General features: G+C 37.4%; 1 protein-coding gene across 2 annotated transcripts; it reads left to right on the top strand.

Moving 5' to 3' along the window:
• The first annotated feature begins 1,251 nt into the window (after positions 1-1,251).
• On the top strand, positions 1,252-10,444 carry EMC6 (ER membrane protein complex subunit 6). 2 transcript variants are annotated; one of them, XM_076200997.1, is made up of 3 exons: positions 1,252-1,375; positions 6,634-6,785; positions 9,189-10,444. In XM_076200997.1, exons 2-3 carry the CDS (start codon positions 6,647-6,649, stop codon positions 9,395-9,397), a joined length of 348 nt encoding a protein of 115 aa, XP_076057112.1. In that variant the 5' UTR covers positions 1,252-1,375; positions 6,634-6,646; the 3' UTR covers positions 9,398-10,444. The 2 variants fall into 2 exon arrangements, with proteins under 2 accessions (XP_076057112.1, XP_076057113.1); XM_076200998.1 differs by lacking the exon at positions 1,252-1,375 and adding an exon at positions 6,315-6,437.
• Positions 10,445-13,506: the final 3,062 nt, after the last annotated feature.

Here is a 13,506-nt window from a genome sequence, read left to right as displayed (position 1 = left end):
GACTGATGCAGGTTCCACAATAAGAAGAAACCGACACTCTCTCATACACACAGGTGAACACAGTAAATTGCCTAAGAAGGGACTCCCACCCTGCTCGGTTCTTCCGATAATTCCATCCATGTCAGTGATATTCCTAAAGGTGCATCTACTTTTGTTGTTTGTCCTACCACTAAACCTAGTGTACCTAGCCCATCACAAATTGAAGTTAGAAGGTCCGGCAGAGTGCCTAAACCCAATGTACATCCAGAGATGGTCTATTATTAATTGTGTATGTATCACAAGTACAGTTTCTAGTATCTAATTTTGTACTTAATTCTAAAAGGTTTACTCTAGTTGATATGTCATCACTATGCTTTCTTTTGCAGCTTCTTGGGGAATTACTAACTGTTACTTACTAATAAGTTTATTTAGAGATTTTGTAAACTTGAGGGGGGATGTTGTATTATTGCTTTGCATAACATTCTTATTACCATTGCTATTCCATTACTATTGCGCATGTCGATGTTCATGCCTATGTTGGCCGACCTTACATAATAATAAACAGTGTGTATCGCGTATCATTCACCCGACATATAAAACCTCAATTATCTTTTGATATATCGATGCAATGTAATTTTCAATGGTATTTCTAAAATCAGGAGAGAGAAAACATTAAAAGCACTAGACATTTAAAGAAACAAAACTAGTGTTACCCAGCGTAATCTAAAATCTTTCATCAGCCATATTTTCTACTACTGCTCTTCTCACCCTACCCTACCTAGTAACTACTACCATCCTTCTCATACATTTCATTTCAAACACACTTAAATTTCCTCCTCTGCCTCTCTTAAATTCTAAGTCTCTGCTCCATGGAATGCCGTCGGCACAATCACCCCTTCATACAATCTCTGCATCCATTCCCATTTGCCTATTTATCATAAAACAACAATATGAAATACAAAATAAAATACCCTGAAGCGGATGATAACCCTGATCACCACTGGAATATAATGGAGTGTTACGTGGTCTATACTTCACCACTCGGAAAAATAATTATACAAACTACAAGAAAACTAAATTATAAGGTAACAGTAGTGACTTTCCTTGGAAAACACATAAGTCCCGAGTATATATTGAATTAACATTGATGTATTCAACCTATTGCATCCCAATTCTTATTATGCATAACATGGAATATCGAAAAAATGTATACCTTTAAATCGTACTTGCATATTTTTAAAGACTACCATTCCTATTTTCCATTTTCTTTAGTTTATGGTCATATGAAAATGTACCCCGCATGCTCTACGGAATAGCAGGAGCTAATGTCAACAAACAGCCGACAAGAAAGACGGATGGTGGGAGGAAGTTTGACATTTTAGCAGTTTAAATACAGGCAAGATGTGTTTTCCTTCCAGTTAAGAAAATTTACGCATTGATTTTAGTGGTGAGAATAATATGTAATGTAGCTGCTTAATATAACTTGAAAGTAAAACAGTAATTATGATAATGCTTGATGACAGTGACAAGACAACATTCTTGAGAATTACCTAAGGAAACCAGCAGTAAAGAATATTTCCATGAGGACGTCAAACAACGTCTCATTCTAAGTTATTTTTTGAAAGTTAATTGAAGTGTATTTGATTTTTATTGAATATTTCATTCAAGTAAGGAGGTCGTGTTGATGTTTTCATGATCATATTTCACTTGTGCAAGTGTGAATGTGAAATAGAGGAATGGATTGCATTATGATTAATTCTCATCACCAAATATATAATTATGTTTAGTTGTACTTGCAACAATGGTATTGCCAAGTAATCAGTATGCAGTCAATCAGTCCATTGCCCCTTGTCTTGCCTCAAGCAGTAAATAACCCCCAGTCTAGACCATAAGTCACTTAGAGAAATATTGTGGGTAAAATTCCAGAAACATGCAAGTATGGATATCTAATATGAAACTTGTCATCCAATAGCTCCTAACTAAGCTTAACCTAGGCAGCTAGGTCAAATACCACCAGAGGCACCACCGTGGATGTCGACCACAATAGCGTGTCATTTTAAGCGCACGCCATTCAGACGGCCAAATTTAATTAATAAAAATGTCATGTGAATGTATTTACTACGATTGTAGTAAATTTCAACCAATCACATCATCAGTTACATGTCGGTACATAAAAACATAAGATAAACATGGCGGCCTGCATTCAGCAGCAAATAAAAAATTTGTTTATGTTTCATCGTGAAAAATTAGTGAGAAAATCCACTAAATTGGCAACAGACTAAAATGAATTAAAACTACTAGTCTCGCAGATTTTTCTAATACCCAAAACAAAGGAAGGGTGTTACGGAAGAGCAGCTGAGAAATCGGAAGTACTATTTTTTTTTTCTTTTTTCTATCGGGTCAGATTATCGGATAACAATGTCAAATGCATTGCGACATTTCAACCGCTGATGCAGACATGTACTGGTACTCTAACCTAGTGTAAAGTAGTATAATCCAGTTATATCTTGCTATTGAACATTGTGTGAATAACTGTACTTGCTGATATGTCATTCCTGGGGCTGTATATTGAGAAGTTTGGCATAAAGGATGCAAACTTCCTGAAAGATTGCAATTGGCCCGGCATCTTATCTATGATCACTGGTGGTATGGATCAAACTTCACTCTATTAAGTTTCTTACTATTATGTTATTAGTGTAATAGACTTATAGTTGAATTATTTGAACTATTTTCTTTAAGATGTGTGATTTTCACATAATTTGATCAAAGAGAATTTATGTTTTTATCCTCTAATATTACGGACCACAGCTATGATTAGTCCAGTCCGCCATCTATGATCACTGGTGGTATGGATCAAACTACACTCTATTAAGTTTCTTACTATTGTGTTATTAGTGTAATAGATTGCATATAGTTGAATTATTTCAACTATTTTTTTTTAAATGTGTGATTTTCATGTAATTTGACGGTATTCGTAGCTGTGGTCGTTAATTTTGCGGAGGATAAAAACGTAACTTCTCTTTGATCAGATTACATGAAAATCACACATTTAAAAGAAAATAGTTCAAATAATGCAATCATATGCTAATTTGTTATGGTATTCGTAGCTGTGGTCGGTCATTTTGCAGAGGCTAAAACATAATTTCTCTTTGATCAAATTACATGAAAATCACACATTTGAAAGAAAATACTTCAAATAATTGAACAATATGCAGTCTATTGCACTAATAACACAATAGTAAGAGACTTAATTGAGTGAAGTTTGATCCATACCACCAGTGATCATAGATGGCTGGCTGGATGAATTGTAGCTGTGGTCCGTAATTTTGCAGAGGATAAAAACGTAACTTCTCTTTGATCAAATTACATGAAAATCACACATTTGAAAGAAAATAGGTCGAATAATGCAACCATATGCTAATTTTTTATATGAAATCGTGCATTTCAGCAAAAACCGTCCTTGTTCTGGATTGGTCAGCGTTGGTCGGCTATTAGTGAGTCGGACGGTATTCGTAGCTGTGGTTGGTAATTTTGCAGAGGGTAAAAACGTAACTTCTCTTTGATGAAATTACATGGAAATCACAAATTTTAAAGAAAATAGGTCAAATAATGCAACCATATGCTAATTTTTTATATAAAATCTTGCATTTCAGCAAAAGCTGTTCTTGTTCGAGTTTGGTCGGCTATTAGTGAGTCGGACGGTATTCTTAGCTGTGGTCGGTAACTTTGCAGAGGGTAAAAACGTAACTTATCTTTGATCAAATTACATGGAAATCACATATTTTAAAGAAAATAGGTCAAATAATGCAACCATATGCTAAATTTTGATATAAAATTGTGCATTTGAGTAAAAACCGTCATTGTTTGGGTTTGGTCGTCTTTATTCGGTGATTAGTGAGACCGCACGTTTTGGCCCGATTTCCTGAGACAAAATAAGCCAGATTCAATACCCTTTAAAATGCAATATCTCGGGAACTAGGACAGCTAGGTGGATAATTCAAATTGCATTGTACGACTTTCTGCATTCCATGAGAACTAGTTCAGCTCAAATAGCAGGAATTCCATTTTCATGTTGACCTAGCTAACCTAGGTAAAGTTAACCTAACTAAACTTAACCTAACCTAACTATAGATACACATGAAACCATGCGCAGCACCACTATCGCCCATGTACTGTTTACATTGCCATCTTTTGCGGCCTATTGGATTTTGTTTGGCTTAGTTTGAATGCTTGGAGCATTCAGGGCATGCACAGAGTATTCAAATTACAGACGCTCCTCTACTTACGTTCATTCGTTTTAGGTTTTTCGATTTTACGTTTGAACTGACTGTAAAAAAAAATTATAAATTTTTTTTTTTTGAGTGAATTTTTTAGTTTAGCGCGCTCTCCGTAGTTCAAACGATACTTGTGCATGATGCTGCGTCCATTGTTTACATTGCACAAACGACAAACTGAACATGCCTTGCCTCATCCTCCTCCTCCTCCTCCCCATCCCCCTCCTCCTCCTCCACCATCTCAATTTATGTTGCTTGAATTTAATTTATTTGAAATTAATTTTATTATTTTACAATGTTATGTGTATAATTAATGATTTAGGGGTGTTTTATAAGATACGGTAATAGAATTTACGGATGTATAGTACAGTAACAACTTACGTTAATTTTCAACTTACGTTCGGGCGTTCGGAACGTAACTAAAACGTAAGTTGAGGAGCGTCTGTATCTTGTTGTGCAAGTGAATGCCCAATTCTTCAAAAGCAAACAAATTTTCACCGATTTAAATGCAAATATGGTAATCAACCTCAGCAAATTAGTTTTCTCAGTAAAAATATTAAGGTAAGGCACCACGAAACATATTTTAATATAAGAATATTGTTTTTTAACCTATTTTCTCCTGGAAATGAGCAGCTTAAGATTGTTGGGTATTATACAGTTGAGTTTCATTTTAAGACATGTAGGCATATTATGTGATACATCCAGGTCGTGTTTGTTTTTGTTTACACATGGCATGTCGGAGATAGTTTAGTAATAGTTGTAGAGGGTGTTGTTCACAAATAATACTTACATTGTTATGGTATGAATTTTAAGGTGTTGGACAGGCTATCATTTATGCTTTGCCTATTATATAGCCAGCTATGGCCATGATAGGAAGTATATGATTTGAATGTTGTCTTAACTTGTGTACCAAATTTCATCAAAATCTGAGGTGGTGAGGTGGACCATTTGGCAGGGAATGACCCTGAAGTGATTTTAGGGAACCTATCATGGTGAACCAGGGTAAAAAAAATGAAAATTTTGTGCCCATACCTACTGACTAAATTTAACCTAACTAAACAGCCTACTAACTAAACTTAACCTAACCTAACCATTCCCCAAAAAAAATCTTTCATAGGGAAATAAGGAAGATATAATAGAACCACAATATTGTGAAAGGTGTTTTGTGTCTTCTGTGTGGTGGTTGTGTGTGGGGCAGTTTGATTCTGTGGATAGGGCTATTCTGTGTTGGTACTGTTTTAATGACAGATGGTGTTCTGAGTGGAGGTGTGCTAGTGTGGTTCTTGTCTGGTATGCACTGTGCATTCAGTCAGTATTGATGTTGGTATTATGGCATTCTGTATATGTTGGCCAGTATTTAACAGTACCTATACTATCCTAACCTAAAATATTCTAACCAGAAATAGTTAAGTTACCTAACCTAATTGAAGGCTAAAGGAAAGTACTTAGCAATAACAATACTGTAGTTTTAGTGTATTAAGATGTTTTTCTTTTGGTAAAGTTGGAAAAATTTGTAAACATGGGGTTTAACTTTTTTTTTTAAATTGTTTTTTATGAAATGTGGGGAGTAAGTAATGTGACATTTATGACTTCCTAGGGATCTGTTATTGTATCTAGAGAACTCAACATGTGAAATCTTTTGCATGTTGACAGTGTATCTTACCATATGCTGCCACTGATGTGAAAGATAGAATCAAGGTACCTAAATGGTACCATAAAGGGAAATTTATCAGAAAGTAAAAAGTCAAGTGCCAGAGAATGAACATAGTCCTATTGGATATGTTGATATGTAAAGAAAAATTGGTGTTTCTGAAAAAGCTGCTGTCAAAGGTGACTGGAATAAAACAACGGATTAACCAACCAAGCTTCACTGTACAGCAAATGGCTCAACATTGCATGTATTATAAGAGTCAAGAAATGCTGGTAGAATCCATTCTACATTCTAGGTATCACATAATGACATAACAGTATTTTCTTTGTATGTAAGAAATCTAGAAAACTACCGTCGAAATGCCAGCACAAACTAGCCTGTTGGAGTGAAGAACATGGTGATGATTACCTAAACTGTGCACTACATACCTTAATGTGAGATGTCCTTTAATGAAAACTAGGACAAATAAAAAGTGAAGTCTAGTTCTGGAGCTGAGTGACTTTATGAATGAACCAACTGTATTCATAAAAAAGGTGAGGAGTGTGAAATAGGAGGCACTTAGGAGCAGCTGAAGCACACATACTTCAAACACATCAAAACCCATTTAATGACCCCCTCCATCTCAGCACTTCATGTGATGATAATTTTTTAAAGGGGTTCTTCCTTTCTCCCCCACCCCCACCCCTGAATAATAGTTTATTGTTACCATGATGAATTTTCCCTTTTCAGCTTTAATATCAGAATGGCTGGTCGAGTCCGTACTCGGATGGATAGAGGCACAGGAGAATTGATGGCATATAGTGATGCTGCTGTCAGGAACAACTCAGCCATCATTGAATACTGCAGGACTTCTATGGCTGCCCTTTCAGGGTGTACAGCAGGTAAGTAGTAACAAGTGTTTTAGCATGAATGTAAAATATTATTTCAACCTCAAGGTATGTTTTGGAGGAGATAGTTGAGAGGATTGCTATTAATAGATTGCCCATCAGTCGGCAATTTGAAACTATTTTTGCTAGGCTAGGAGATGCCAGACACCACATGATGTAATAGATAAAAAAAAGAGAGAAATGCAAGAACAATTTACTGGCTTTGGCAAGTTCTTTTTATGAATTAAATAGACCACTCTAAGAAATGGGTGTCTTCAAAGACTGGTAACCAAAAGTGCAAAAATAATTCAATCAACACAACTATATGCCATAACTTCTGAATGTCCTAACATAAGTGGTATGCTAAATAACACTTTCCCTGATTAATACATCCTATAATAAATATCATACATAAACATAAACATATACCAAGGCTTTTTCCCCCTTACAAGGGAGTTAGCCAAAAAGAAAAAGGCATAAAATCATTCCCACCCATTCCATCCCTGAATACACTCCACACCCCTCCACCCTCCCTCTTATCTTAGCACCTCCTGGATGACGGGTCATCCCTGCACCTTGTCCACTGCCCTGGATCAGAAGCAGTGTCGCAAGACACAGCACATACACAGCAAGGCCACTTCATTAAATCGGCGATCCCCCCTCTCCGTCCCCCCATGCATAAAAGGAGAAGACAGGGAGAAATCCCTTCGGGCTGCGTCAAATTTTGCTCACACATACTACCTCACCCCCCATCCCCCCCACCCATTCCACCTCATGCATCACAACATCATCCATATACAACCATTCTCCATTCACCCCTGTCTTCTGTCCTCTCCCGTCCTTCCTCAACAGACATTCCCCTCTTCCCCAAGGCCCCCTTCACCCCATCCATCCACCTCATCCTAGGACGTCCCCTCATGTTCACTCCCTCCACATCTGCCTTCCATACCTCTTTTACTAGTCTTTCTTCACTCATTCTTTCCATGTGTCCAAACCATCCTAATACTCTGAGGTGTCTGAGAAGTATGATGGGGGTTACTAGGCTAGATAGAGTAATAAATATCACTTTCCCTAATTAATACATCTTATGATAAATATCACTTTCCTAACTAATACATCAATTGATATCAATTTCCCTTACTAATACATCCTATGATAAATATCACACTTGAAAGGTCCAGAATGGTAATAAGGCTGAACAGTATTCAGTACGTACTACCAAATGACAGAGCTTAGGTAGGCATTGGGATGCAATGGACAGCTATCGAGGCCTGGAGACAGGAAGGGGTTTACCCTGTAGGTCAGAAATGGAGTGAGAGAGAGGGTCAAGCTCATCTCCTTTTATAGGTCACAAAAAAGGGGCAGAGCTTTGCAAGTTGGAACTTGTAAGATGGGGACAGGAGCAGGGAAAAGTAAACTGGCTCTACAGGCAGGGACCTGTAAAACCAACCAGCTGAAGTACTAATGAATTTTCATCACTTGGGTCATGATAATATGTGTTATTTAAAAGGACTTGCAGTCAAGTTTATTAGATATGAATTTTGAATGGTTACATTTAATTGATTCAAAAACAGTTTTCCATTATGATTGTGTAATTACTTTCATGAACCATTCCATTTGTTCATGACATTACCATGAAAAGTGAAAAAATACCAGGCAAAACTAAGAGAAATATGGGATGTAGTGAAAGGTAAAGGAGAAACAGGTAGAGGAAATAGGTATGTTTCAAGGAGGAAGTGCTAAGATGTGCAGAGATGGTATGTGGGATGAGGATAGAAGGAAAAAGGAGAGGAAGTGAATGGTTAAATGAAAAGGTGAGGGCAGTGGTGATAAAGAAGAAATAACTATATGAAGAATGGTTGCAAAGAAGAAATGGAAAAGCACATGAGATGTACAGAATAAAGAGGGTGGATGTAAAATGTGAGGTGAAGGAGTCCATGAGAAGAGCAGATGTGAGGTGGAGTTGGTGTTTTATGGAGAATTTTAAAAAGAAGGAAAATGATGCAGATGGACAGATGCTAATAGAAGTGAAGGTTGGTGGTAAGGGGAAGAGGTAGAGAATTTTTTTGATTTGTTGAATGTATTAAATGTAGAGGAGGATAGGGAGGTTATGTTTGTGGCAGTTGGGGGTGCCAGGGAGGTGTCAGGGGGTCTGTGATGGGAGTGGAGAATGATGAAACTAGGAAAAGAGGAGATACAAAGAGCATGGAAAGAAATGTAAGCTGGTAAGGGTTAGATGGTTATGTGAAATGTCTGACAAAGGGAGGAATAGCTATAGTGGAATGGTTGGAGATACTGCTTAATACATACATGCCTATGGGAAGGAAGTAGACTGTATGATTTTACTTTGTAATAAGTAGACTCAAATAAGAATGTAATAGAATGTTCTCTTATGTAAAATTTTCTGGTCTTCTACAGGTCTCCTGGGTCTCACAGCTCTGTATGGCTTCTTGTTCTTTTTTGTAGCAGTTGTAGTATTATGGCTCATGTTATTAATGAAGGCTGGAGCACAGTGGCAACAGTATTTTGTTAGTCGCAAGGCATTGCTTACCAGTGGAATTTTCTCAGGGCTCTTTACATACATTCTCTTTTGGACTTTCCTGTATGGGATGGTACATGTTTATTAAGTCGAAATTCATAAGTATAGTGATAAAACGTTTTTGTACGAAATGGTTCTTTTAGGTCATGAAAGATTTTATATATTGATGTTGTGACATATTATTAAATGATCATATAAAAGCAAAGGGATGAATTGCCACTGTTTCATGTATATAGGTATGGAGATACAAAGTTCAGTGTTTTCTTTAGGATGAGCTTCAGTATAGAATAAATTTTGTTATTATGTTTGAACAACTGTGCTAATTATTGAAGACATAAGATTTCATACATTTTCAACTCTTCATTCTTGCATTTTGTAAAGTGTGTTTGTATTTTGCCACCAATAACCAGCATCTCTATCCTTGGGGAAAATATGCCAAAGAGGTGGAGTCTTAGCAGTGGTAAAGTGGAGATTTATGGAGGGTAGCAAAGTTAAAAGTGATCAGCAATCTTCTGTAATCTGAGATTAATTTCCAGTCATAAAAGAATGCTGGGTGACTGATCCATAGAGGTGTCACTAAAATCCTTAAAGAATTGACTGAACAAAATTTGTACAGTCAATACTATGGGGATTATGTAAAGTGAAAAATCATATTTTTTGTAAGTGACTTCTATTATAGAATATTTAATTCTGCAACCTATTATAGCCTCATTTTATGCATTTGTTTCAGTACCTTTGGGTTATTACAGTTATAAATGTGAAGTCATAAGTGTTTATAGTAATGTTTATGTACTGTATGAACATCATTTGTCTTAGAGCAGTTTGTAAGCATCAGTCAGGGTAGTCATGGTTCTTATTAATTATTTTGTGTTTAGGTATTATTCATTGACAATCTATATCTGCTTTGCAGTGTAATAATCCTTATTCTTACAGTAAGGTTTTGTGATTCAAAAGACTGAATATGGAGTAAATTTGTTATTAAAGAATGTGTATTTTATGTTCACCTAATATTTTACTAACAAACATTTTTCACTCATGTGCTGCATAACATTTGCATATTACAAGATTTTACAACTGTGAACATACCAGTTGATGGCATAGTTGGATATCAAATTATCAAAAACTTAAACAAGAATTAGATTTTGTTTCCTTCACATAATCCTGAAAATGATGTTGTGGAGTTGCATCTTCAAGTGGAGACATTGAGACAATGGAAGGAGGATGAACTCAAGGTATTATGCCCCTTGAGAAGAACTTTTCACCATCCAACTGTCCAGAACATCTCACAACCTGGAGTACAGCTCCAAAGGGCTGGTACCTGATATCTGAAACATGCCCAATGTTTACTTACTCTTTCAGAACATTCCAACTTCCTTCCATGTTGTCATATTTTCATTTTTATATTGAGAAAATAAGCTAACCATTACCACCTCACCCACTTCATCTACAAGCCAACATCACAGTGTACCCAGGCAGTCATTCATCCATCCATATACCTAGGGCTTTAATCCTCTTACAAGGGAGGTAATCAAATCAAAATGCAAGCACCTGCTCCCCCCATTCCATTCCCATCCGCCACCCTTTCCTCCCTCTCATCTTAGATCTTTATGGGTGATGGGTCATCCCTGCATCCCACCCACTGCCCTGGGCTAGAGGCAATGCAGCAAGACACAGCACATTCACAGCAAAGCTGCTTCACTTAATCGGCTACCCCCATCTCCGTCCCTTCATGCAGAAAAAAAGAGAAGATTGTGGAGAAATTCCTTTGGGCTACATCAAAATATCATCCTTACATAACCTCTCCCTACTCCCCCCATTACCCATCCCCACCCTTCTTTGCATCACAGTATCATCTATACACAACCACTCTCCACTCACCCCTGTCTCCTGCCTTCTCCCTTCTTTGCTCAACAAACATTCCTTTCTTGCTCAATGCCCTTTTCACCTGATCCATCCATTCCTTCCTCGATTGTCCCCTCAAGTTCACTTCCTCCACCTCTGGCTTCCATTCCACTAATCTTTCTTCATTCATTTTTTTCCATGTTCCTAAACCATCCCAAAGCATTCAAGCAATCATACTTGCCATAAAGACACATGACCCTTCACATTGCAATATATCTTTCCATTGCAACAACTGTCATGGGTCTACTTAGAATGCACCACACCAATAGAAACCAATGCACAACTAACTGAACCTGCTGCCTGCACACATCTAAACCTTCAGGTAAAAACACCCCAACACAAAACAAGCACAACACGCTACAAATAACAAATTAAATCAAAACAAACATGCAGAGCTAAAGTAGTTCTTACACAAACACTATACACATAACTTGATAAGGAAAAAAATCAGAACACATTTCTAACTTTTGCAGACAATATTTACATGCAAAAGCTAAAGTCACAGACACAATAAAAGAAATACTGGATCCTGTACATTCCCTTGACCTATGCTTCAGCACAGGTGCATTTTGCAGCACTCCACAGAAAAGCTAGTTCATAGAAAATGGACACCCCCTCCATGTACATTCATCATTCTTTGACATCACTAAAATATCTCTACTGCATCAAGAGTGCTCCAACCTAGTCTCCCACACTATTAAAGCTTCCACAATCCTTCAAGAATATGACAAGAGTGGCAGACCCATTATCCGTTTTAGAGCTAGTCAACAAAGCCCTTACCATGACAACACTCTATCAATCTCTCTGACTACTTCCTTCAGTGTGCCTCACCAAAACCACCCTAACAAAAATCCAAATACCTACTAAAGTTGCCTGACAAGAATCTCTCTCCCATCTATTTACTTATTCAGCAGCTATTAAAATATATAGCAATGGTCCTGTTCTGACTATACTTGTCCAACAAAGACAAAAAAAAATCCATCAAGAAACAGAAGAATTCCCCAGTAGAATGCCTGAACAAGATATGAAACTACCACCTAGTATATCTGGGTCTAGTAACACTAAAAATCAGATCAGCTATCTTCATCCATTTGTGGTTGCACAGTGGTATCCAAACTGTCTGGAAAAGAGCACGTGTAATTCCTATCCTGAAACCAAACAAACCACCAGAGAACCCATCACCCTACAGACCTATCTCTCCTCTCCTGTTTCTCTTAACATATGATGTTTCCATCTGGTGTAACTCCCATCCATGTCCACAACACCAGATTTGCCACCATCAAATTTAATTTGTTACTTTTTAGGCCATAAAGTAGTGGAGCAAAGAAGTGGAGACAGGGGGAACTATGCCACTTTTATATATGGTGACGACATGGGATTGGTAGAGGAAGATTTGCAGCAGTTTGCAAGCATTATTACCCTCTGGAATAATGTATTAAAAGAACATGGTCTAAAGATAAACCTTGGGAAAACAGAGTTAATGCTAGCTGGGAGAGAACAGGAAGTGATTGATACACAAATAGAGGATGTGAAACTTAAGCAAGTAACTGGAGTAAAGTATCTGGGGGTTGCATTTGATGAAGTTAGAAATGTGAAGACCATAGAAGATCATATTGCCAGCTACAGCAAAAATGTTAACCTTCTCTGTCCCATACTTAAAGACTGGCATGTACCACAAAAGGTAAAGATAATAATATACAAAACCATCAAGCTGCAGAAATGAGAGTATTGCATATCATCAAGGGTGTTACTAGAAGAGATAGAATGAGAAACAAAGACATCCAGAAGGAACTATACTCCTCCATTCAATAAGTAATGAGAAAATGTCAGAATAGACACTATTTTCATAAGCTTACGAAATTTTGTCTCCTTCAAAATAATTGCATCTCGCATCTACACAATTCTGCATGCCTCTCTTCCAATCCTGGAAGACCTCCTCAAAGTCCTTTTTCAGTAGTCCCTTCAGGTAACTTTCCGATGCCTCTTTCAGCTCCTCTGTTGACTGGAATCTGGTTCCCCAGAGACTATCTTTCATGCGTGGGAACAGGTAGAAGTTGCAAGGGGATAGGTCAGGGCTGTGGGGTGGGTGTTGTACCACTTTCATTCCCCTGTTGGCCATCCAGGTGGTCACCAGCATTGACTTGTGGCATGGGGCATTGTCCTGGTGGAACCACCACTGACCACTCCTCCACTGCTGAGGCCTCTTCTTCCTCATCTCCCTGAACCTTTTCAGAACAGTAAGGTATTATTCCTTATTGACGGTTTGACCCTGAGGAAATAATTCAACGTGAATGA

This window comes from Oratosquilla oratoria, chromosome 17, assembly GCF_046742065.1.
Source record: "Oratosquilla oratoria isolate Oo_2021 chromosome 17, ASM4674206v1, whole genome shotgun sequence".
Classification (NCBI taxonomy): domain Eukaryota; kingdom Metazoa; phylum Arthropoda; class Malacostraca; order Stomatopoda; family Squillidae; genus Oratosquilla; species Oratosquilla oratoria.
This window is presented reverse-complemented; position numbering and strand designations above follow the sequence as displayed.

What these genes read in the sequence shown, in the direction of transcription:
- EMC6 (XM_076200997.1), top strand. Translation starts at nt 6,647, where the DNA reads ATGGCTGGTCGAGTCCGTACTCGGATGGATAGAGGCACAGGAGAATTG. An exon ending in CCTTTCAGGGTGTACAGCAG is followed by an intron (nt 6,786 to 9,188) that starts GTAAGTAGTAAC and finishes GGTCTTCTACAG; the next exon opens with GTCTCCTGGGTCTCACAGCT.